Source organism: Capra hircus, chromosome 11 (assembly GCF_001704415.2).
Source record: "Capra hircus breed San Clemente chromosome 11, ASM170441v1, whole genome shotgun sequence".
In the NCBI taxonomy this organism is placed as follows: Eukaryota; Metazoa; Chordata; class Mammalia; order Artiodactyla; family Bovidae; genus Capra; species Capra hircus.
This window is the reverse complement of record NC_030818.1, coordinates 105,818,286-105,844,627: the sequence shown is the minus strand read 5'-3', so window position 1 is coordinate 105,844,627 and position 26,342 is coordinate 105,818,286. Positions and strand designations below refer to the sequence as shown.

At 56.6% G+C, this 26,342-nt stretch overlaps 1 protein-coding gene across 4 annotated transcripts in view; it reads right to left on the bottom strand.

Annotated features, from left to right (window-relative positions):
- The window catches only part of PNPLA7 (patatin like phospholipase domain containing 7), an 84,608-nt gene that overhangs the window by 25,220 nt on the left and 33,046 nt on the right, over nt 1–26,342 (bottom strand). For all 4 annotated transcript variants that reach the window (XR_001918899.1, XR_001918900.1, XM_018056207.1 and 1 more), the window contains exons 14-21: nt 25,292–25,380; nt 25,028–25,171; nt 8,332–8,409; nt 6,459–6,664; nt 4,472–4,603; nt 3,315–3,438; nt 2,396–2,509; nt 1,213–1,282 (exon numbers count right to left, since the gene is read on the bottom strand). Coding sequence is in view for 2 of the 4 variants with exons in the window: in XM_018056207.1 (XP_017911696.1) it covers nt 1,213–1,282; nt 2,396–2,509; nt 3,315–3,438; nt 4,472–4,603; nt 6,459–6,664; nt 8,332–8,409; nt 25,028–25,171; nt 25,292–25,380 (957 nt within the window). In the remaining 2 variants the exon portion in view is untranslated. The remainder of the gene's footprint in view (nt 1–1,212; nt 1,283–2,395; nt 2,510–3,314; nt 3,439–4,471; nt 4,604–6,458; nt 6,665–8,331; nt 8,410–25,027; nt 25,172–25,291; nt 25,381–26,342) is intronic.

The following is a 26,342-nucleotide window of genomic DNA, read 5'->3' as shown; positions in this document are numbered from 1 at the left end:
CGCCAGCCTTCACGCTGGCTCGGGGGAGCATACAAGCGCAGCAGGCCAGTGCAGCGAGGCAGAGGCCTGGGGAACTAGGTCAGCACTCAGACACAGCCGGGAGGAGGGCCAGGACGTGCCCTGAATACAAGCACACTGAGAGTCTGCAAGAGTAAGAGATTTAAATGGGAACCAGATCACCATAATACCCGAAATACGGGATGCAATCCAAAATGACCAGGCATACCAAGAGCCAGGAAGACACAACTTAAACAGGAGAAGACAAAGACGGCAACAGGGCACAGACTCTGGAGGCCCTCGACAAGGCATCGAAACAGGGGCTCACAGCTGGCCAGACGCAGCCATGGGGTAGTCTTGAAGCAAATGTAGAAATACAGCAACTGAAACAGAAGCCTCTCTGGGTGGGGTTAGGAGCAGAGTCAAGAAGACAGAGGAGAGAGTCGAAGGCCTTGAAGGCAGATCGAAAGAAGCCACTTGGTCTGGACGAGAAAAACCGTTAAAACACAAGCGACGCCCCAGAGACTTTGGGGATGATAACAGGGTGTCTAACATCTGCATCTCGGAGTTTCCAGAAAAGAAAGAATACAGGGCTGAGAGAGCATTTGAAGAAATAAAGGGTGAGACCTTCCCAAACGTGGCAGGAACACACATACATACATATGTATATAAAATAAACCTGCAGATTCAAGAAGATGAGCAAACCCCCAAACAAGATAAACTCAAAGGAATTCATGCCCAAACGTTCCAGAATCAAATTTCTAAACACTGAAGATGAGGGGAAATCTTGAACACAGTCAGACAGAAACAACCACGCCTACTTGAGAGCAAGTTGAAGTCTGGGTTTCTCTTTAGACATAACGGAGGCCAGAGGGAAGTGGCGAATGTTCCAAGTGCTGAAATAAAAGGGCTGTTAAGACAGAATAGCACATCCAGCAACCTGTATTCTTCAGAACGAAGGCAATTTAAAGACATCCTTTGATGTAGGAAAATTCAGAGAATTTAAGAACCATTATTAAAGGAACTCTTTACACAGAAAGGAGAGGACACCAGGAGGAAGCCTGGAACACCAGGATGAGGGAATAGTTTCAAACATCCTGTCTGACAGCTGAAAACAAAAGTTCTAACTAACACTGCGTGAGGGGGAGTTTCAAGGTAGGCAGGGGCTCCAGGCGGGGAGGGCGGGGCTCCCAGGTGCCAGGCCTGGGCACGCACCTGCCGCAGCTCCCTGCTGGAGGCTACCCAAGATCTTCTCACCCAAGAGGCGAATCAGTCGAGTCACAACCTGGGGGCAGAGAAAGAACAGAGGCTTCAACCACACACTGTAAACCACAAAGCCAAGCACTTTAGACCCACGGTTTCAAAACTGCCTCGGCTGTAAACTGCTCCAGGCAGCAAATGGTGACACAGCCGCTGTCTGGTCACAGGCGGGTGGGCAGGCACGTGGCCTGCAACCTTGCCAGGGCTGGCTGCCCCTGTCTTCCTCAGGCAGGAAACAGGACAAATGGGGAAGCCACAATCCCCAAAGGCAGACCACAAGGGGCCTCCCCAGAGCCAAGGGGCATTGTGTGGTGCTGAATGCCGGCTCTGGCCAGACATGGGCTGGTATTACCTGATATCCACGAAGAATTACCTTTTAAATATAATAATGCTATTTTGGTTATATTAATTCTAATTTTTTTGAGTTGCAGACTCAAGTAAATAAAGTTGAAATGTCAAAGTATGTATAATTCACTTCTAAGCGCTTTTGCGTGAGGATAAAGTCAGCTGAAGGTTTTAACTGCTGCAGTTGGCAAGGTGGCAGAGGAGGTACCGCGCAGGAGACCTGCCTTCGTGGCTCATGCGCGCCGTGCAGAGTCAGTTTTGGAGAGAGATGCTGTTGTCAGCTTACCCCATCACATATTTATCGCATTAATAGTTGACCTGCTCTAACTACGGTACTAAAAGAAATGATCCGTTTTCTGTGTTATTTTTATCATGTTTTGATATTAAAGTCACAGTAGCTTCATAAATCACCTGGGGGCTGCTTCATTTGCTCACACATGGGCTCACGGGGATGGATCAGGCCTGAGCCTTCAGAGAGGCCACGCCTGTGACCCTCCAGCAGCAGCCCTGCCTCTCCCTCCAAAGCGCTAAGAAGGCGCAGGCTCTCCACTCCCCTGTCTGCACTCTCATGACTCAGAAGCAGGGAAGTGACATCAGGAACCAGAAGCAGGGCAGGCTGCCCTCGTTCTGCCTCCCGGCTGACTGCCAGGCACTGCGGTCCTGCCCTGAAGCCGGCTGGGACGGCTGTCTGGGGAAGCGGGGGCAGGCCCCCCTCCGGCAGCCTGCCTGATGGGAGCAGTCTTGGTCTTGACCGGGTTTTGGCATTCTGACTTCACAACTGCACAGCCCTCACCTGCGGGTACTGGCGCTTGATGGAGTTCAGGGCCCCTTCAGGAAGCTTGGCCAGCTCTGAGTCCCGAATAGCATGCACTGTGGTTGCCCTGGCCTGGCGGGTGAGCGTCTCCACCTGGGGACGGGAGCTGGTGCTATGGCCACAGGCTGACCCCAAGGCCCGGAGGCAGGCCTGAGAGCAGGGTCCCAGGGCCCCTCCAGAGCAGGAGGAAACGGGGCTCACCCGGCACCCTGCGCTGGGGAAGGCAGTATCAGCGAGAGCTGTAGGCCTGCCACCAGCAGCCCGCATAGGCCAGGGCCTCACCCTCCCCGCGAGGGCCTCGGGGCCTCAGAGGGACCACCGTCCGCAAGGTGGCTGCCGAACCCACCCTAGGCCTGCTCTCCTGGATGGCGGCCGGTGGGAGGCCACTCCTGTGTATTCTGCTGCCTGCCCCTCTGCCCAGATGGGCGCCCGAGGCGGGCAGAGAGAGGGTGTGAGGGATGGGCGCGGGGCGCAGGGGGAGGAGCAAGGAAGGGAGGAGCGGGGCGTGGGTGGGGCGGGAAGGGGCGGGAAGGGAGGAGGGGCAGGAAGGGGCCATATGTGGGCGAGGAGGGGGCGGTGTGTGCGAGGGGGAGGGGTGGGGAGGGGGAGGAGTGTGAGCAGGAAAGGAAAGGGGGAGGGAAAAGAAGAGGAGGGGAGGGAAGGGGCGGGGAGGGGCAGGAGCAGGGCACGGTGTGGGGAGGGGGGACGGGAGGGGAGAAGCGAGGAGGGGAGGGGAGGGGCGAGGAGGGGAGCGGAGGGGAGGGGAGCAGAGGGGAGGGGAGGGCGGGGAGGGGAGGGGAGGGCGGGGAGGGGAGGGGAGGGCGGGGAGGGGAGGGGAGGGCGGGGAGGGGAGGGGAGGGCGGGGCGAGGCGAGGCGAGGACGGCGGGGCGGCCCTACCACGCCCACGAGGTCTCCACGGCCGTACTCGCCCGCCAGGCGCTTCTTGCCGTCGTCCTTCTGGATCACAGCGCGCAGGCGGCCGCTGAGCACGATGTAGGTGCAGTCGGACTTGTCCCCCTGCCTGCGGGACAGAGGCTGTGGGGGCGGGCGGGGGACCTGGCTGACCCTTGGCCACCAGAGGCAGCGAAACAGAAACGTGAAGTGAAGTCGCTCAGTCGTGTCCGACTCTTTGGGACCCGATGGACTGTAGCCTATCAGGCTCCTCTGTCCATGGGATTTTCCAGGCAAGAGTGCTGGAGTGGATTGCCATTTCCTTCTCCAGGGGATCTTCCTGACCCAGGAACAGAACCTGGGTCTCCCGCATTGCAGGCAGACGCTGCTTTTACCGTCTGAGCCACCAAGGAAACTTAGCAAAACAGAAAAAGGAATCTATTCTTCTCACTACATTTTTTTGTTTTGGAAAATCGTTATTTTCCATTTAAAAATATGTATACTAACATGTAAAGGGTTTATTGTGATTTTTAAATAAACGACTTTAAATAATGATCTTAGTTTACCATCAAGACTGGTAGCTCTAAGCCTGGTCTGAGCTGACTCATTGGGAAAGACCCTGATGCTGGGAGGGATTGGGGGCAGGAGAAGGGGACGACAGAGGATGAGATGGCTGGATGGCATCACCGACTCGATGGACGTGAGTCTGAGTGAACTCCGGGAGTTGGTGTTGGTGATGGACAGGGATGCCTGGCGTGCTGTGATTCATAGGGTCGCAAAGAGACAGGACCGAGCGGCTGAACTGAACTGAAGCCGGGTCTGACCCAGCAAGCGTGGACGCCTGAATTCAGCCATTAGGACACGGGCCTGAGGCTGCCCATCTGAGCCCACACCTGGCACACAAACATCTCCACGGACGCTGTCTCCACGCGGCTCTGCTGGGCCCTGCAGAAGACTGTGCCGGTGAAGAGGGGGCACGCGCCTGAGGGCAGTGTGGGCATGGAAGTCAGGAAGCAGCCCCGAGGCCTCTGCCTCTGTCACCCCCGAGGCAGAGCAGAGCGGCCCTTCTCTGCGCCCGCCGGGAAGGCGGGCCTCGCCAGTACCCGGTGTGGCCAGGAGGCGGGCCTCACCTGTACACGGTGTGGCCAGGAGGCGGGCCTCACCTGTATATGGCGCGGCCGGCCTCCACCTCCATCCAGTCCAGGGCGAAGTCGATCTGCCGCACGAAGGAGGACACCCGCCTCACCACGGTGTGCGCCACACTCAGGACCACGGCCGGCTGCCTCCGCATGATGCTGCGGGCACCCTGGAGTCATCCCCTGCCCCAGCTCCCCGGCTGGCCCCGCCGGCCTCCACCCCGTCACTCCAGGCCGCGGGTGCCCCCAGTCCCCACTTATCACAATGCCCACTGAGCCAAGGGTGAAGCCAGAGCGCAGACCCTGGTCAGCTACCTGCTCCCCAGCCCCCTGGGTACGCCCAGTGGCCAGCGACCCTGGGAGAGCTGTCGGAACCCCTCCACAGTAGTCGTCACCGCCCACAGTGTCCTGGGGGCACATGCCACGTGTAAGGGCCCAGTGCTCGCAGTGGGTCAAAACCCCAGCCCCCCAGGGTGTGCCAGAAGACTAGAGCAGTGAGGGTGCACGGGGAGGGTGTGGCTGAGGGGTCAGTGGCAGAGACTGTGGAGGCTTGGAGCCCAGAAAGCCACTGGGTCCAGCAGAAGCGTCAGCCACTGTCTCCTGATGTCACTGTGAACCAGGCTGGGGGTGTGGAGCCACGCAGGTACCCGCTATGGTGTGGTGGCCTCTGGAGGGCAGAGCCAGGGGCGTGCTCAGCTCCTGGCTGCACTGGGCCACAGAGCATGCTGGCCTGGGGGGCTTGAGACTCCGCCAAGCAATGGGCAGATGAGGTCACCAGTCTCTGAGACAGGTCAGGGAAACGGAACGTTCTGCTTCGGGTGGCATGTGGGAGCTCCCGAGGACCCCAGGGGATGTCAGGACAGCAGCTGACACCAGCCTCACATTCAGAGGGAAGGGACTAGTGCACAAGGTCCCTCGCGACATCAGCCAAGGCACCACTGTGAATGCACACACGTGGACGCTCACATGGACACACACAGACACATAAGGACACACAGGCACATGGCACAGACAACATCACAAGCAGGCCCTGGGCCCACGCGGAGGCGTGCACGCACACTACAGACACGCTCGAGGGCCACACGCTCGAGGACCACGAGGGCCCACGCGGAGGCGTGCACGCACACTACAGACACGCTCGAGGGCCACACGCTCGAGGGCCACGAGGGCCCACGCGGAGGCGTGCACGCACACTACAGACACGCTCGAGGGCCATGAGGGCCCACGCGGAGGCGTGCACGCACACTACAGACACGCTCGAGGGCCACACGCTCGAGGGCCACACGCTCGAGGGCCACGAGGGCCCACGCGGAGGCGTGCACGCACACTACAGACACGCTCGAGGGCCACGAGGGCCCACGCGGAGGCGTGCACGCACACTACAGACACGCTCGAGGACCACGAGGGCCCACGCGGAGGCGTGCACGCACACTACAGACACGCTCGAGGGCCACATGCTCGAGGGCCACGAGGGCCCACGCGGAGGCGTGCACGCACACTACAGACACGCTCGAGGGCCACACGCTCGAGGACCACGAGGGCCCACGCGGAGGCGTGCACGCACACTACAGACACGCTCGAGGGCCACGAGGGCCCATGCGGAGGCGTGCACGCACACTACAGACACGCTCAAGGGCCACACGCTCGAGGGCCACAAGGGCCCACGCGGAGGCGTGCACGCACACTACAGACACGCTCGAGGGCCACACGCTCGAGGACCACGAGGGCCCACACGGAGGCGTGCACTCACACTACAGACACGCTCGAGGGCCACACGCTCGAGGACCACGAGGGCCCACGCGGAGGCGTGCACGCACACTACAGACATGCTCGAGGGCCACACGCTCGAGGACCACGAGGGCCCACGCGGAGGCATGCACGCACACTACTGACACGCTCGAGGGCCACACGCTCGAGGACCACGAGGGCCCATGCGGAGGCGTGCACGCACACTACAGACACGCTCGAGGGCCACGAGGGAGCCACGCGGAGGCGTGGCCAGCGGGGCACTCACTCGTAGAAGTGCGCCTTGGAGATGGACAGGAAGCTGCAGTCCCGGTTGGCCTTGATGGTGAAGATGAGGGGCTCGCCCGTGAGCACCGCCAGCTGGCCCACCATCTCGCCAGGCCGTGCCATGAACAGGAACGTGTCCTCCTCGCTGTCAATCTTCCGCTGGTACACGTGCAGCAGCCCCGAGACCACGAAGAGGATGCTCGTGTCCTGACGAAACGCAGACGCTGGTGGAGCTGGCAGAGCGCCCGAGCCCGGGCCAGCAGTGGGCAGGCCGCCACGCTGCCCTCGCCTGCACGGCTCCGGCAACTGGCCCCGGCCCAGACTCGCTGGGAGTGTCCTGCCACTCGTCACCAGCCACAGGGCACGAGCCCACTCTGCGCCTCTGGCCCACGGCAGCCGCCCAGCCCCGGAGGCACCTACACTTCGAGTTGTTTCGCACAAACACACCAGCAGCTCGGCACCGCGCAAGGCGGAGACACGAGCTTGGCCCTGAAAGCGGCTGCCGCCTGCGGAACAGCCTCCCCCACCCTCCACCCCCCACCCCACCCCCACCCCCCCGGCACACAGCACAAATTCTCAGGGCCCAGCATCCGCAGATGGGCCTGCGGAACCAGCCTGATGCAACCCGTCAGGACCTGCCTCATCTGTTCACCCCACCCCGTGGGACCCCCTCCCTGGTCTGAGCAGAAAAGGATCAGTGTGTCAGAAATGGAAAAAGTGAAAAGCAGGCTGTGCCAGGCCCTGCAGGGCTCTAGGAGCTGGGGGCAGGCGGAGGCGGCCCCTGCTCCAGCGTAGCCTCTCGAGGGTACTGGGTGCTGTGGCAGGCCCAGGACAGGCTTTCCCACAGGGCCTGATGGCCGGGGGCCAGCCAGCAGCCCGCCTCCCTCAGGAAAAGGACAGGCCTTTCCCCTGTCTTGTCCCCAGAGAATTAGAGAAAGGACAGAGGGGAGGGGAAGAGGCCTGGGAGGGTCCCCACCAGGCTGGCTCTCCTTGCCCTCGACCCAGCAGGGCTGCGAGGTGGTCTACCTCCTCCGCGCTGGCCTGGGGGGCCGTGCTCCAGGGAAAGCCCGCCCAGGAAGGGGACCCAGGCCAGCGGCTCGCACAGCAGGGAAGGCCTTCCTCACCACTGCTGCGCGACCAGCAGACGAAGGGCTCCTGCTCCCAGCCGGCACAGGGCCTCACCACGGGAGGCCGGAGAGACGGCCTCTGCCACCCAGCAGAGCAGGGCTCTAGAGGTCAGAAACTACACGCATCTGTGGTGGCTCAGTCGTGCCCGACGCTTCGCAGCCCCATGGACTGTAGCCCGCCAGGCTCCTCTGTCCATAGGGTTTTCCAGGCAAGAACACTGGCATGGTGGCCACTTCCTGTGCCAGGGGATCTCCCCGGCCCGGGCACTGAACCCAGGTCTCCTGCATCTGCTGTGCTGGCCCGGCCACTAGCCTCACCTGGGAAGCCCCATGCTCATTCATGAGAAACAAAGTTATTTTCCATCTATGTCAGGTTTGAGGACTGGGCACACACAGTGCTTCCTCCTGTGCCTGACTTCCTGAGTGAGACTGGTAACAGCAACGTGGTGTGCAGACGGACACGCCCATACTGGGCTGGACAAAGCCACCCCAGGAAGAGGGCGGGCTCACTGACCCTCAGTAGGCCTGCAGACGGCTGCACAGGCCTGAGGGCAAGAGCCCCTCCGCGCTCCGCGACAGCGGACGCACGCCGTGTGTCCACTGGGTCCAGAGGGCCACACGGAGGCTGCCTGCTCTGAGTCTGCCCAGTGCCAGCGCCAGTGCTGGGTCTGGGTGGTCTGGGTCCTGGGTGGTCTGGGTGGTCTGGGTCCTGGGTGGGCCGCTCTTGCAGACTCCGCCTTCCCTCACCTGGTCTCCCTGCTTCAACACCACCGTGCCCCCTGGGACATGGAGCAGCGCCACCCGGCCATCCAACAGCGAAGGGTCCTAAAAACGGAAACCCAGGGTCAGGACAGGGAGCGCAGAGAGACAAGCTTATGAGGAGGCCACACATGGCCCCCCAGGCAGGCACACAGCCTCAGGGTATCGCCAGCCCTCGGAGGACCACCCGTGGAGACAGGCCTAGAGGGTGGCAACAAGCTGGAACCGTTGGCACAGGACAGACGGAATCAGTGCGAGAGCAGAACGCAGACGCGCCCGCCACGTTGCGAAGCCGCGCGAGGGGGCGGCTGGCTGGCTGCGGGGCGCAGGCCTGGCGGGCAAGCGTCCCGGTCGGGCGCCCTTTCCCTGCTAGCTGCGCGAGGGGCTCGTCACAGCACACCCAGGAGCACACCCAGGGTCTTGTGAGGAGAAAAACCCGCAAAGTGAGTTCCAAGGGCGTGGAAACACCAGCTGTGTTTACAGTTCACAGCCACAATGGAACAGAAACGTCAAGAAAACTCACTAGTCACCTCTGAAGAGGCGTGCGTGCGTGCGAAGTCCCTTCAGTTGTGTGCGACTCTCTGCAGCCCTATGGACCATAGCCCGCCAGGCTCCTCTGTCCGTGGGGGTCTCCAGGCAAGAATACTGGAGTGGGGTGCCACGCCCTCCCCCAGGAGGCCTTCCCGACCTGGGGACTGAAGCTGCGTCTCTTCTGTCTCCTGAATGGGCAGGCGGGCTCTTCACCACTAGCACCGCCTGGGAAGAGGACAGGTACGGTACCTACATCACTAGTTCCAGCCCTGCAAAGCCAAGGTGGCGGGAGTCCAAGCCCGGGCTTTGGGGCTGCCAGCCGACACCCACAGAGAAAGATGGATGCCACGTGCCTTCTGACCAAGAGCGAGACCTGCGCCCCGGTTCCCCCACCATGGGGGGCGGGGGCCAGCCCAGCTGTCAGACACGAGGACGACCAAGTCTCTGGATAAAGGACGACAGGGGCTTTAGGGAAGAGGCCTGAGAGCCCACCAGCCCCCACCACTCGGCACCTTCAGGAGCAACCTGGACAGGAAAAGACTGAAGAATTGTTGTTGCATCTGGGGGCGGGGACAGGACACTGCCTTGTGTTTAAAAGCAGCCTGTGTCTTTTCGGGAGGAAATACCGAAGCCTTGCTAAACGGGACTGCGCAGGGGGGCGGGGGCGCAGTGGGGGCAGAGGGCTGTGTGAGCTCCCCAGCTCTGCGGGAGGCGGCCCGCCCTGCTCTCCTCTGCTCTGTCCTGTGCGGTGTTTTTTTGTTTTTCCAGAGAGACTGAAGAGAAAGCGCCGCCAGCAGCACGTGGACTCACGCAGACCCTGACCCGCAGCCAGGAACAGGAGACACGCTGCTTCCGGTCTAGCTAGGAGGGAGCTGGGAAGACTCCACTCCTCCTAACAACTGCTGCTGCTGCTGCTGAGTCGCTTCAGTCGTGTCCAACTCTGTGCGACCCCAGAGACGGCAGCCCCCAGGCTCCCCCGTCCCCGGGATTCTCCAGGCAAGAACACTGGAGTGGGTCGCCATTCCCCTCTCCAATGCATGAAAGTGAAAAGTGAAAGTGAAGTCGCTCAGTCGTGTCCGACTCCCAGCGACTCCATGGACTGCAGCCCACCAGGCTCCTCCGTCCACGGGATTTTCCAGGCGAGAGTACTGGAGTGGGGTGCCATTGCCTTCTCCTGTCAACGGCTCTCAGACCCACGAGAGACGTGCTCGCCTCTCCCCGTGGAGAGGTGGGGGTGCAGTAACGAACCCACAGAGGGAAACCTCCATGGGCCCCAAGTGTGGAGGCTGAAGGAACAAGTCTGAGAGGTGAAAACTCCACGGATAGGTCACAGGCCCTCAGCCTTGTGAGGTTCTCCTCCAGGCGCTCGACCAGGTTCCCCAGAAAACAGCCGAGAAAAATTGCCTTGGGCCTCCAGTAGGGGAGGGGAAAGGAACCACGGTGAGCTGGCCAGCAAGACCTGCCCTCAGGGGGAACTAGGCAACCAGAGCCCCGCGTGCTGGCGCCCACCTGAGCCTCACCACCGGTGAGGGGAGAACGCCAGAGCCAGCCTACGCCCGCCACCCCGTCTCCCTGAGAGCTCAGGGGTGAAGCCGAGACGCACCAGGGACGGTCACAGTCCAGAAGCACAGACACACAAGGACCGAGATCTCACCCAGGCCCACGCGCCTCCGCGCCTCGCCACCAAAGGCCTGGCCCCCGGCCCACGCGCCTCCGCGCCTCGCCACCAAAGGCCTGGCCCAGCATGCCTTCTATCAAGGGACAGTCGCACGGCATGCTAACAGGAAAAAAAATAGTGTGAAGAGACAGAACAAGCGCCAGGGCCAGACATGGCGAGGATGTTGGAATTATCCGACTGGAGTTTAAAATAACTATGGGTACTATGCTAAGACTCTTGAGAGTCCCTTGGACTGCAAGGAGGTCCAACCAGTCCATCCTAAAGGAGATCAGTCCTGGGTGTTCATTGGAAGGACTGATGCTAAAGCTGAAACTCCAATACTTTTGGCCACCTCATGTGAAGAACTGACTCACTGGAAAAGACCCTGATGCTGGGAGGGGTTGGGGGCAGGAGGAGAAGGGGACGACAGAGGATGAGATGGCTGGATGGCATCACCAACTCGATGGACATGACTCTGGGTGAACTCCGGGAGTTGGTGATGGACAGGGAGGCCTGGGGTGCTGCGCGATTCATGGGGTCGCAAAGAGTCGGACATGACTGAGCGCCTGGACTGAGCTGAACTGAACATGCTGAGGCTCTAATGGAAAAGGAGACAGCATGTAAAAACAGATGGGCACTGTCAACAGAGAGATGGAAACTGTGAGGAAGAACAGAGGGAAACGCCAGAGGCCAAAACCACTGCAACAGAAACCAAGGGAGCTTCTGCTGGGCTTATCAGCAGCCTTGACACAGCTGAGGGAAGAGTCTGAGCTCGAAGATACACCAACAGCAAGCTCCAAACAGAAGAGGAACAGGAAACGGCTGATGAAAACAGGACAGAACATGCAAGGGCCAGGGAGCAGCCGTGAAAGGGACGGCGGGCGTGACGGGGATGCCGGAAGGGAGAGAAGGGGCAGGAGAAGCGTCTGGAGCAGTCGTGCATGACGCTGGTGTCAGGCCAGACCACAGACCCAGGGAGCTCAGAGGACACCGACCAGGATGGACGGCAAAGGATGACACTGGGCGTCCCAGACGCAAACTACAGCCAACCAAAGAAGGAGACAGCCCTGGAGGAAGCCAGAGGCAGCACTGGGTTCGCAGAGGAACAAAGGTAAGACTGACCTCAGACTTCTCCGAAACCACGCCGGCAGGAAGAGACCGGTAGAGTGTTGAGAGAAAAACCCATCAACGTAGAAGTCTATGCCCTGTGAAGCTGTTCTTCAAAAGTGAGGAAAAGCAGATGTTCTCGGGAAACAAAAACTGAGGGAACGTGTCACCTGCAGACCTAGACATGCTGGAAGAAGCTCCTTAGAGAGCAGTTAAATGATGGAGGTCAGAAACTCAGATCTGCGTAATACAGGAGGGAGAGCTCTGGGAGAGGAAAAGTCAAGGCAAAACGAAGCCCGAGTCGCTCTTCCTCTCACAGGGAAGCTTGTTCAAAGTGGCGTTAGCAGCAGTGCTTTAGATGACGTGGCTCATGCAAGCGTGGAATGCACGCCACCAGGGACACGCACAGGGGCGCGAGGGAGAGCGGGACTGTTTGTTACAGGCACTCACACTACCCACAAAGCAGTGCAGTGCCTAAAAGGGAAGCTCTCTTTCTGGCTGCACACTGAATACCTCTGACACCAAATCCTCCTCCAACTCCTCAGACACCAAGTGTCCCAGCTCAACTCGGACACCAGCCCCTGCATTTGTCACCAGACCCACAGGGCGAGCGCTCAGTCCCACCAGACTGCCCCCTCTCCAGACACCAACCGCAAGCAGAGGGTCCTCAGGCTGCCCACGGTTCTGCCAAGCTGGCAACAAACCAGGAGTTCCCACAACTGTAATTTGCCAGAGTGGCTCACGCAACTCAGGAAAACACTAATGTTTGCTAGTTCATTACACAGCTGACCCTTGAACAACATGGCTTTGAAGCACAGGTCCACGTGTACGTGGATTTTTCTCAATAAATACATATAATACTGCATGATCTGCGGTTGGGTGGATACGGCGGACACAGACAGTGAACGTCGCTTTTCCTTTTGGCTCCCCCATTACCCGTGTTGCACCTGTGGCAGTTGCCCCGTGGCCCTGACATGTTCTCACGTGCAACGCTACTGCATGTTCTTAGCTAAGACCCCACATGCCTCACAGTCAAAAAAGCAAAACATAAAGCAAGAAATATTGTAACAAATTCAATAAAGACTTTAAAAAATGGTCCACATCCCAAAAAAATCTTTAAGAAAAAGTAAATATTTCAAATCCTAAAAAATGATGCTGTGAAAGTGCTGCACTCAATATGCCAGCAAATTTGGGGAACTCAGCAGTGGCCACAGGACTGGAAAAGGTCAGTTTTCATTCCAATTCCAAAGAAAGGCAATGCAAAAGAATGCTCAAACTACTGCACAATTGCACTCATCTCACATGCTAGTAAAGTAATGCTCAAAATTCTCCAAGCCAGGCTTCAGCAATACGTGAACCGTGAACTTCCAGATGTTCAAGCTGGTTTTAGAAAAGGCAGAGGAGCCAGAGATCAAATTGCCAGCATCCACTGGATCATTGAAAAAGCAAGAGAGTTCCAGAAAAACATCTATTTCTGCTTTATTGACTATGCCAAAGCCTTTGTGTGGATCACAACAAACTGTGGAAAATTCTGAGAGAGATGGAAATACCAGAACACCTGACCTGCCTCTTGAAAAATCTGTACGCAGGTCAGGAAGCAACAGTTAGAACTGGACATGGAACAACAGACTGGTTCCAAATAGGAAAAGGAGTACATCAAGGCTGTATATTGTCACCCTGCTTATTTAACTTATATGCAGAGTACATCATGAGAAACGCTGGACTGGAAGAAGTACAAGCTGGAATCAAGATTGCCGGGAGAAATATCAATAACCTCAGATATGCAGATAACACCACCCTTATGGCAGAAAGTGAAGAGGAACTAAAAAGCCTCTTGATGAAAGTGAAAGAGGAGAGTGAAAAAGTTGGCTTAAAACTCAACATTTAGAAAACTAAGATCATGGCATCTGGTCCCATCACTTCATAGCAAATAGATGGGGAAACAGTAGCAGACTTTATTTTTCTGGGCTTCAAAATCACTGCAGATGGTGACTGCTGCCATGAAATTAAAAGACACTTGCTTCTTGGAAGAAAAGCTATGACCAACCTAGACAGCATATTAAAAAGTAGAGACATTACTTTGTCAACAAAGATCCATCTAGTCAAAGCTATGGTTTTTCCAGTAGTCATGTATGAATGTGAGAGTTGGACTATAAAGAAAGGTTGAGTGCCAAAGAACTGATGTCTTTGAACTGTGGTGCTGGAGAAGACTCCTGAGAGCCCCTTAGCCTGCAAGGAGATCCAACCAGTCCATCCTAATGGAAATCTGTCCTGAGTGTTCATTGGAAGGACTGATGTTGAAGCTGAAACTCCAACACTTTGGCCACCTGATGCAAAGAGCTGACTCATTGGAAAAGGCCCTGATGCTGGTAAAGATTGAAGGCAGGAGGATAAGGGGTTGACAGAAGATGATATGGTTGGATGGCATCACTGACTCAATGAACACAAGTTTGAGTGAACTCCAGGTGTTGGTGATGGACAGGGAGGCCTGTCGTGCTGCAGTCCACAGGGTCACAAAGAGTCGGACACGACTGAGCGGCCGCACTGGACTGAAGTGGGTTGGGGACACTTGTTTGGTGGGCCAGTGGCTAAGACTGTGCTCCCAATGCAGGGGGTCCGTTCTATGCCCTGGTAAGGGAACAGATCCCACAGGCCGCACCGAATAGTTCACGCGCCACAACCAAAGACACAAAGCGCTGCAACTAAGACCTGACACAGCCAGATACAAAAGTGAACTCAAAACAGGAAACGTGGGTGGGCAGGGAAAGATCGTCACACTAACACTCGTCTAAAGAGAGCAGGAGGAGCTACAGGAACTGCAGACAGGAACATTCAGGCTTCAGAAAAGGAGTATTGTGGGGATAAAGAAGGGTATTATACTAACACGATGATAAAGGAGTCAATTCTCCAGGAAGACACGACGATCCAAGGCTGCTGTTCAGGCCTCAGTCGCGTCCAGCTCCTCTGACCCCGGGGACGGCAGCACGCCAGGCCTCCCTGTCTTTCACTCTCTCCCAGATTTCGCTCAAACTCGCGTCCATTGAGTTGGTGATGCCGTCCAACCATCCCATCCTCTGTCGTCCCTTTCTCCTCCTGTCTTCAATCCTTCCCAGCATCAGGGCCTTTTCTAACGAGTCAGCTCTTCACATCAGGTTGCCCAAGTATTGGAGCTTCAGCTTCAGCATCAGTCCTTCCAATGGGTATTCAGGACTGATCTCCTCTAGGATGGACTGGCTGGATCTCCTTGCAGTCCAGGGACTGTCAAGCCTTCTCCAGCCCCACAGTTCAGAAGCGTCAATCCTTTAGCACTCAGCCTTCTTCATGGTCCAGCTCTCACATCCAGGCATGACCACTGGAAAAACCACAGCTTTGACTACATGGACCTCTGTTGACAAAGTGATGTCTCTGCTTTGTAATATGCTGTCCAGGTTTGTCACAGCCTTTCTTCCAAGGAGCAAGCATCTTTTAATTTCATGGCAGCAGTCACCATCTGCAGCGATTCTGGAGCCCCAAAAAACAAAGTCTGTCACTATCTCCATTGTGTAACAGTCCAAAACATAATGCATAAATGCTTAACAACAGACCATCAAAGCACATGAGACAAAAACTGATCCAGCTATAAGGAAAGCAGATGAATCCACTATGCAGCGGGAGTCTTCCACGGCTTCTACCAGCAACAGACTCAGCAGACAGGAAATCTGCAAAAATGCAGCCGAGCTTAACACCACGGATCGTCAGACTCGTTCGTGCGAAAACGGCAGGCTATACCGTCTTTTCAAGCTCACATGGAACACTCACCAACGGAAGCTATGTTCTGGGCCACAAGCACCTCCTCCCAGACTTAAAAGAGCAGAAGTCATGCAGTACCTGCTCCTGGGCTGTGGCGGGAGTGAGCAAGAGGCCAGGCGCAGAGGGCTAGCTGGGAAACCCCCAGTTACTCGGAGGTTAGACACCACAGGTCCAAGTAACGCATGGGTCACGGAACACCTCTCAAGAGACATTTAAAATATACTGAGCTAAATGAAAATGAAAACACAGCTTAGTGTGTGCAATGCAGTGAAAGCAATACTTAGAGGGAAATTTACAGCTCTGACCACAAACCAGAAAAGAAGAAAGAGCGGATGTCAGTAATCTAAGCTTCCGGCTAGGGAACCAAAGAAGGAAAAGCAAATTAAATCCAAAGTAAGTAGGAAAAAGGAAATGGTAAAAATGAGAGCAGAAATCAATGAAACTGCGACCAGGAAATCAATAGAGAAAAATCAACAAAATTGAAACCTAGTTCTTTGAAAAGATCAATAAAATTGATAAGCCTCAAACTTCCCTGGGAGTTTGAAGCCTCAAACTTCCCTGGGAGTTTGAAGCCTCAAACTTCCCTGGGAGTTTGAAGCCTCAAACTTCTGGTGACTAAGCCTCTGCACCTGCAATGTGGGCGGTGCGAGTTTGATACCTGGCTGGGGAATGAAGACCCCACATGCCAAGTGGTGCGACCGAAAAAAGCGACCACGTCTATCTCAGCTAGCCAAGGAAAAAGAGAGATTGGTGACAAATTGTTAACCTCAGGCACGAAACAGTGGCATCACTGCAGATGCCGTGGGGATTAAAGGACCGTAAAGGACACCATAGCAGCTCTGCACCCACAACGCGGACCGCCTAGATCAAATCAGCCAATTCTCTGAAAGACACAATCTGCCAAAACTCACACAAGAAGAGAGAGACAACCTGAGTAGGCCTACATTTATTAGGAAATTAAGTCAATAATTAATAACCTTCAAAATCAGAAAGCACTAGGCCCAGAAGGGCTCTCTGGCAGCTTCTACCAAAGGTTCGAGGAAGAAGTCACACCGGTTCCTGCAAGCTCTTCCGGAAAACAGCAGCAGGAGGAGCACCACCTAGCTTATTCCACGAGGCCAGCATTTCCTCACACAGAAGCCAGATAAAGACGTCCCAAGAAGAGGGAACCACAGACCAAGCTCTCTCATGCGCAGATTCAAAGGTCCTCAGCAGAGCGCTCGGCACAGCGAACCCAGCAACACGCAGAAAGGGCTACACACAACAACCAAGGGGGGTTATCCCAGGTGCGCAAGGCCGGTCCAACAGTCAAAAATCAGTGACGCCATCACGTCCACAGGCTAGAGCAGGAAAATCACAAGAGCCTTCCAGTGAGCGCAGGGAAAGCATCTGACGAACGGTGGCCCTGGTGGGGAAGAGCGCCCCTGCCACTGCGGGCGCCGCGGGTGCCGCGGGCTCAGCCCCTGGGCGGGGAGATCCCCTGGAGCAGGGCACGGCAGCCCACTCCAGCATTCCTGCCTGCAGAACCCCCTGGACGGAGGGGCCTGGTGGGTTCCAGTCCATGGGGTCGCACACAGTCAGACACGGCAGCGCGATTGAGCAAGCACACACGCAGTACTCGCTCATGGTAAGAACGCCCAGTGAATCCGATGGAGGAGAACCTCCTCAACTCGACAAAGACCATCTACCAAAACAATTACAGCTAACAGCCTGCTCATTGGTGGGAAAATCAAAGCCTTCCCACTAAGGTCAGGAGTAAGGCAAGGGTGTCCTCTCTCCTCATCCCTTGCCAACAGTTTACAACATTTCTTGTAACGCAAGAAAAGGAAATACAAGGCATAAGGACTGGTAAGGAAGACGTAAAAACTGTTTTTGCTCATGGATAATGTGATTGTCTACAGGAAAAAACTTAAACAGGAATCAACAACAAAAAATTCTTATAACTAAGAATTTTGTGCATGAGGTTAATAAGCAATTTTAGCAAGGTTACAGGATGCAAAGTTAACACACAAACGCCCATTGTTTCTGTATGTACTAGCAATGGATAAGTGGAATTTGAGATTAAAAACACAATAACATTTACATTAGCATGCCTCAAAATGAAACAGTTAAGCATAAAGCTAACAAAACACGTCAAGATCTCTATGAAGAAATCTAAAACTCAGCGAAAGAACTCAAAGAGCAACTAAATCACTAGAAAAATATTTCATGTTTATGGAAAAGAAGACTCAATATTGTCATGACGCCAGCTCTTCCAGCTTGCTCTGTAGGTCAGTGCCATCTCAACTGAAATCACTGAAAGTTATTCTATCGTTGCTGTTCAGTTGCTGAGTCACGTCTGACTCCGGGACCCCATGGACTGCACCACGCCAGGCTTCCCTGTTCTTCACCGTCTCCCAGAGTTTGCTCAAACTCATGTCCATTGAGTCAGTGATGCCATCCAACCATCTCATCCTCTGTCACCCTCTTTTCCTCCTGCCCATGGACAACAAGGAGATCAAACCAGTCAATCCCAAAGGAAATCAGCTGTGAATATTCATTGGAAGGACTGACGCTGAAGCTGAAGCTGCAATACTCAGACCACTTGATGCAAAGAGCCAACTCACTGGAAAAGTTATACTGTGGATATTGACAAACTGACTGCAAGGTTTACGTGAGGGAAAAGGCCCAGAACAGTGGACACAATACTGAAGGAGAGCAAAGCTGGAGGACTGACACCATCTAACTGCAAGACTTACTGCAGAGCTAGTTACCGAGACCGGGGTACTGCAGAGACACTGACAAAGAGGTCAGCGGAACAGAACACAGGGCCCCGAACAGACCCCCAGTGAGTGCGGTCGAGTGGTCTTCGACACAGAACCACGGCAATGGTTAAATGGAGAAGAGAAAGCCTTGTTAACAAATGGTGCTGGAGCACCTGGACATCCACATGCAGACACAGACCAGAACTTTGCTCTTTAAAGAATTAACTCAAAATGGATCATGAAAGTGAAAGTGAAAAGTGAAGACGGATCATAGACCTAAATATAAAATGGAACGCTATAGAAACCCTAGAAAGATGACCATAGGAGCAAATCTGAATGACCTGGGATTGTGTGATGGGCAACACACGTGTGACACCAAAGCCATGGTCCATGAAAGAAAGAATTCATGAGGTGGACTTCACTGAGATTAGAACCTTCTGCTTGGTGAGAGACACTGTCAAGAGAATGAAAAGACAAACCACTGACGGGCAGAAAACATTTGCAAACGACACATCTGATAAAGGACTTTTATGTAAAAATATAAAGAATACGCAAAACTCAACAATAAGGAAACAATACGTTTTAAAAAGGGGCCCAAGACCCTAACAGACCTCTCACCAAAGAAGAATCTCAAACGGCGAATGAGCACGTGGAAAGATTCTCCCCATTATATGTCATCAGGGAGATGCTAATTAAAACGGTGAGCTATCGCTACCCGGTTACAGAGGCGGCCAAGATCTGCAGCACTGACCACGGCGAAAGCTGGTGGGGAAGGACAGCGGGGCCACTCACTCACTGCTGGCAGGAACGGGGACTCGGCACAGCCAGTGTGGAAGGCGGCGCGGCAGTTCCTCACAAAGCCAAGCATTTACTACACTCTTACCACACGATCCTGCCACCACACCCCGAGTGTTTACCCAGATGAGTTTAAAACTTCAGGTCTACACAGGCACATACCGCAGCTTCACTCGTAACTGCCTAAAGTTAGAAGGAAGCAAGATGTTCTCCAGCTGATGAATGGACAAATGACCTCTGACCCGTCCAGACAATGGAACACTGTTAACCACGGAAAAGCCGCGAACCGTCGAAGTATGAAAAGACACGGCAGCAGCTCGGACGCAAGCTCCTAAGGAGGGGACCCCATCTGGAAAGGCGCCCTACGCTGCGTGCTCTGTGCCTGGCAGGATTCCAGCTCTGCTGCCTTCTGGGAAAGGCCGAACCACGGCACCAGAAAAAGGGCAGGGGTCGCTGGAGGCTGGGGAGGAGGATGAGCAGGAGAGCACGGGGGCCTCGGGGCAGCGAAACCGCTCCGCGTGAAGCCGCAACAGTGGGCACGTGTCAGCCCACGGTGTCCGAGCCCACAGAAGGCACGGCTGCGGTGAGCCCACGGGAGACCCTGGGCTCGGTGCCGACATCGCCAGGCAGGGTCCTGAACCGTGACGGGTGTCCCGGCCGGTGATTACAGAGGAGGTGGTGTGCGCTCTCGGGGGGCAGCAGGGACACGGGAGGCCCCTGCACCGGCTTCATTTTGTTGTGAACCTAAAACTGCTCTTCTCTAAAAAATAAAATCCACTGTAAAAACCTGTTAATAGTGGGAAAAAAAACATTTCATGACGACCGTTGAGGAAACATGAACACTGGTTGAGTGGATTATGTTTTGAGGCCTTTCAACACTTGAATTGTGAGGATGATATGGCTCTGTTTTGAAACAGGGTCCTTAACCTTCAGAGAGGGACGATGTGGAACAATACAGTGTCTGAAATTTTCCAGGCAGAAGATAACTGGAGGAGGGGTTCAGAACAAAGCAGTAAGGAGACCAGCTGTGAGCAGAGGATTATTGGTTGGGTGACAGGTACGTGGGGGTGCATAAGGTTATTTCCACTACCTTTTTACATGTCTAAAGCTTTCTATAATGAATAAGAACATAAAAAATAAATCCTGGATGTACCAATTATTGAATATGAAAGATAAAATAATACAAAGAAGTTTGTTTAAAATTATTAAAATGAGACTAAGAAAATATAAACTAAAATAATATGAACATTTTACTGATGGATTAGACGGAATAAACAGACTTTTAAGCATAACTGAGGAATTCTGAAGTCCAGCTTTGGGGCATCTGGTTGGCCCAGACTTCTGGCAAAAGGAAAGAGAACGCCTTTCTGAGGGAAATAAAGCCACCTTTGGTCTCCTGTAATTCCCACAAATAAACACTACATATAGCACACAGCTGCCAAGGAAAACCAGGTCCAGTCAGAGGTGAGACACCACAAGCCAGGGCCAGAGGGGACAGAGGAGGCCAAGCGACCCCAAGGGAGGGACTCCACAGCAATAGGCACGCACACGGGCGAGGCGCGAGACAGCTGGGCGCGAGACAGCTGGGCGCGTGACAGCTGGGCGCGAGACAGCTGGGCGCGAGACAGCAGGGCGCGAGACAGCTGGGCGCGAGACAGCAGGGCGCGAGACAGCTGGGCGCGTGACAGACAGGTGGGCGCGTGACAGACAGCTGGGCGCAAGACAGCTGGGCGCGAGACAGACAGCTGGGCGCGAGACAGCTGGGCGCGAGACAGACAGCTGGGCGCGAGACAGCTGGGCGCGAGACAGACAGCTGGGCGCGAGACGGCTGGGCGCGAGACAGACAGCTGGGCGCGAGACGGCTGGGCGTGAGACAGCAGGGCGCGAGACGGCTGGGCGCGAGACAGACAGCTGGGCGCGAGACAGCTGGGCGCGAGACAGACAGCTGGGCGCGAGACAGCTGGGCGCGAGACAGCTGGGCGCGAGACAGACAGCTGGGCGCGAGACAGACAGCTGGGCGCGAGACAGCTGGGCGCGAGACAGACAGCTGGGCGCGAGACAGACAGCTGGGCGCGAGACAGCTGGGCGCGTGACAGACAGCTGGGTGCGAGACAGACAGCTGGGCGCGAGACAGACAGCTGGGCGCGAGACAGCTGGGCGCGAGACAGACAGCTGGGCGCGAGACAGCTGGGCGCGAGACAGACAGCTGGGCGTGAGACAGACAGCTGGGCGCGTGACAGCAGGGCGCGAGACAGCAGGGCGCGAGACGGCTGGGCGCGAGACGGCTGGGCGCGAGACGGCTGGGCGCGAGACAGACAGCTGGGCGCGAGACAGCTGGGCGCGAGACAGACAGCTGGGCGCGAGACAGACAGCTGGGCGCGAGACAGACAGCTGGGCGCGAGACAGCTGGGCGCGTGACAGACAGGTGGGTGCGATACAGACAGCTGGGCGCGAGACAGACAGCTGGGCGCGAGACAGCAGGGCGCGAGACAGCTGGGCGCGAGACAGACAGCTGGGCGCGAGACAGACAGCTGGGCGCGAGACAGCTGGGCGCGAGACAGACAGCTGGGCGCGAGACAGCTGGGCGCGAGACAGACAGCTGGGCGTGAGACAGACAGCTGGGCGCGTGACAGCAGGGCGCGAGACAGCAGGGCGCGAGACGGCTGGGCGCGAGACGGCTGGGCGCGAGACAGACAGCTGGGCGCGAGACGGCTGGGCGCGAGACGGCTGGGCGCGAGACGGCTGGGCGCGAGACGGCTGGGCGCGAGACAGACAGCTGGGCGCGAGACGGCTGGGCGCGAGACGGCTGGGCGCGAGACGGCTGGGCGCGAGACAGCAGGGCGCGAGACAGACAGCAGGGCGCGAGACAGCTGGGCGCGAGACAGCTGGGCGCGAGACAGACAGCAGGGCGCGAGACAGCTGGGCGCGAGACAGACAGCTGGGCGCGAGACAGACAGCTGGGCGCGAGACAGCTGGGCGCGAGACAGACAGCTGGGCGCGAGACAGACAGCTGGGCGCGAGACAGCAGGGCGCGAGACAGACAGCTGGGCGCGAGACAGACAGCTGGGCGCGAGACAGCTGGGCGCGAGACAGACAGCTGGGCGCGAGACAGCTGGGCGCGAGACAGACAGCTGGGCGCGAGACAGACAGCTGGGCGCGAGACAGCTGGGCGCGAGACAGACAGCTGGGCGCGAGACAGACAGCTGGGCGCGAGACAGCAGGGCGCGAGACAGACAGCTGGGCGCGAGACAGACAGCTGGGCGCGAGACAGCTGGGCGCGAGACAGACAGCTGGGCGCGAGACAGCTGGGCGCGTGACAGCAGGGTGCGAGACAGCTGTGCGCGTGACAGACAGCTGGGCGCGTGACAGCTGGGCGCGAGACAGCAGGGCGCGAGACAGCTGGGCGCGTGACAGCTGGGCGCGAGACAGACAGCTGGGCGCGAGACAGACAGCTGGGCGCGAGACAGACAGCTGGGCGCGAGACAGACAGCTGGGCGCGAGACAGCAGGGCGCGAGACAGCTGGGCGCGAGACAGCTGGGCGCGAGACAGACAGCTGGGCGCGAGACAGCAGGGCCAAGGAGCAGGCCTGCCAGCATGGTGACGGGAGAGCCAGCCTCAAGAACTCAGTCCCAGGCTTAACAGCAGACCTGCTTCTGTTAGAACTGAAATAAAAACATCAACATTTACGTTTCTTTCAAAGACTTTTATAACGAAAATGCAGAAGAAAGCAGAAAAGGCAATGGCACCCCACTCCAGTACTCTAGCCTGGAAAATCCCACGGACAGAGGAGCCTGGTGGGCTGCAGTCCACAGGGTCGCTAGGAGTCAGACACGACTGAGAGACTTCACTTCCATGCACTGGAGAAGGAAACGGAACCCACTCCAATATTCCTGTCTGGAGAGCCCCAGGGATGGGGGAGCCTGGTGGGCTGCCGTCTGTGGGACTGCACAGAGTCGGACACGCCTGAAGCGACTTAGCGGCAGCAGCAGCAGGAGAAGAAAGGGCAAGATTCATAATGGGTACATGAGAACATACGTTCGTTCGAGTCTTGAGGGCTAAGAGAGGAAATGGACAGAGGCAATACTTGGAGAGATGATGCTGATAATCTGCCTACAGTGATTGAGAGGGACAGACCAAAGAAGCCCACAGAGTCTCGTGCAAGACGAGTAACAAGAAACCCGTGCTCAGTTCTGTCAGCGACACTGCGTGATCCGAGAGAGCCTATCCTGACAGCACCAAGGAGACAGCTCTCCTCAAAGGAGGGAAGACGAGCATGCCCTCCTCCGCAGACGCTCAGGCCGGAGGCAGAGCACTGCTGCTGCCTTGCCCCGGGACTCAGCCCAGGAGCCGCGAGCTGCCCCTCAGGAGGCTGAGCCCCGCAGGAGCGGGGAGTCGTGCACCAGCCGCGGCCTCCCTCTGCCCGCCCGGGAACTGGCACGCGGCAGCATCTGGACCAGTCTGGCGGAGGCGCCGTGTGCCCCAATGCTGGCCCGAAAGCTGCCCCACTCAGGGGCTGTGCTGTGCACGGGTGCTGATGGCAAAACCTTCATGAAAGTTCCTAGTTCCTGCCCAGGGAGGCCAGGAGGGGAGGCCCCATGAGCTGAGGGGTGTGGGAGGCCCCATCTATCCCTGTTTTCTGGGGCTCAAGGAGGACATTGCCCTGCAGAGCTACATTGCCCTGGGTGGCGCCAGAAGTGAGACAGAAACCGCAGAGGAGTCAGGCCAGATCCCAACAGAGACACTGGAGACAGCATGACTCTGAGCCACCCAGGCAGTCGTGAGCAAAAGCACATCAATCCAGTCCTTCCCTGCATCCCGCACAAAAATTAATCCCATCTGCTTTAAAACCTGAGAAAGGCACCGCAGCAGAGCTTTTGAAGACAATATATAAAAATATTTATGAACCCAAAGTAAGGAAACGTTTCTTAGACACAGAAAGTACTAACCATAAAAGAAAAAAGCGGTGCTGACTGCACTGTAGTTACAAACTTCCGTCCACCAGAGACCATTCAGAAGGCAGAAAGGCAAATCCCAGAGATGACCACGTGCAAGACCTACGCAGCACGGGACTCTCGTTCAGAAACTGGAAAGAAACCCCAGACGCCTACCAGTGAAAGACAGACAGACGGGCAGCAGGCTCCACATGCTCCCCCACCAGAGGCAGAGACAGTGAGATGTGAGAGACGCAGTCCCACCAGCACCAAGGAGATCGCATTAACGCTGAAACCCAAGCCCACACCCCTGCTTTTATCTAAAATGGAAAAGCCCCCAAATTCTGACTGCTGGCACAGAGCCCTCACCCACCAGCTGGGAGGGGACACAGACCCGCGTGTGACTGAGCTCAGCACTGGCATGGACAGAGCCTCTGGCTCAGGCAGCAGTGTGGGCGCAGACTCGGAAGACACACAGGACGCGTCCCTCTTACCCAGCGCACATGTGGGCGCTGGGCAGCCGTCCCCCGGAAGGAAGAGGGGTCGTGGCTGGGAGCACTAACAGTCTAGTCTGGGACGAGGTGGCTTCATACATTTCTGTTCAGAAGGCACGCACAACTCTTTATGTGGAGGGAAAAGACAAATAAAACCATGAAAGTGATGAACGCACGTTTCTAACCCTTTGTTAGCATCCTGAGTGGCGCCCTGTTCCCTGTGAACACCCAGAGGGCAAGGACCCCAGATTGCCCTGGGAGGGGGTCTGCGGAACACCAGCATCAGGACCATCAGGATGCCGTCCTGAGCCCTGCCCGGGGGAAGGGGCAGCCACTGCCACCCCTACCCTGGAACAGCTGCCTGAAGAAGCGGGACTTCCGAGGACAGGGTCTCCAGGACAGGCAGAAGCCCCCCCGATCCCACCCCAGCCAGAGGCGGCAGCGGGGTCACCTGAAGAAGCGGGACTTCCGAGGACAGGCTCTCCAGGACAGGCAGAAGCCCCCCTGATCCCACCCCAGCCAGAGGTGGCAGCGGGGTCACCTGAAGAAGCGGGACTTCTGAGGACAGGGTCTTCAGGACAGGCAGAAGCTCCCCCGATCCCACCCCAGCCAGAGGAGGCAGCGGGGTCACGCACATCCAGCTTCATCAGGGTGAGCAGGTCCTGTGTGGCAGCTCTGAGGATGGAGTCTGTCTTCTTGCTGGCAACAGACTCATCCAAGGTACCGTCCAAGTTGGGGAGGACAGCCGATGGGGTCTCTGCAACCACATTCTTCTTGGACTGGAGAAGAACACAGGCAGCGTGATCAGAAGGGTGCGGGTAGCCGGCCAGCCCGGGACCTGACCCAAGACGGGCCAGCAGGGAGCTCCAGCGCAGGGGTGGGGTGGGGAGCTGCCTTACCTTGCTGGCCACCGCGCCACCGGGGCGCTCTTCTGTGGGCGGCAGGACCCGGGCTCGGTCACACACCATCCTCAGGTCTGAGGTGGCACCTGCAAATGGAGGGGAGACTCAGGATGCCGCACTGGCGCCCTGTGCACGCCAGGTCCTGAACGCCCACCCAGGGCAGGGCTGGCTGAGTGCACGGCCGTAGGTGACCCTAGACACAGAGCAGCCTCAGGCACTCGCAGAAAGCTGCGGCCACAGCCGCACGCCATGCAGAGGACGGCCAAGCCCAGTCCCAGGCACAGCTGGAGGAGCACGGCGGGCCACTCCCACAGGGCCAGCGGAACCTGGGAGGCGGGAAGGAGCAGCTGTGGGTCTGCCTACAGTTTGAGAGAAACTTGGCTCAGAGGTTAAAGCATCTGCCTCCAATACGGGAGACCCAGGTTCGACCCCTGGGTCAGGAAGATCCCCTGGAGAAGGAAATGGTAACCCACTCCAGTATTCTTGCCTGGAGAATCCCATGGACGGAGAAGCCTGGCGGGCTACAGTCCACAGGGTCGCAAAGAGTCGGACACGACTGAGCAACTTCACCTTCACTTTGCCTCAACACCGCCCTTCATGGGGCAAATGAATGCAGTTTGTACTCGTATGAGAAAGTAGAAAATGGATTATTAACAGGAACCAGCCATTCCCTTCTCCAGGGAATCTTCCTGACCCAGGGATCGAACTTGAGTCTCCTGCATTGCGGGCAGATTCTTTACCATCTGAGCCACCAGGGAAGCCCCCTACAAAGACCAATCTCCACTAATTTTTTAAACATTATGTTTCATAGGAAAATATTTAAATCTGTATTGAGATTTTCTTATATTAATAAGGTTTTGAAATGTTTAAAATAAACACAGCAGTTAATAACTACTTTTGTCCATCCTAAGAAATATGCACTAATATTTTATTATAATATTATATATATACCAATATGCTATACTATTATATTATTATTATTAATGTCAAAGCATCATGATACCAGTATCTATTTGAAAAACCACGCTCCCCGTGATAAACACACGCA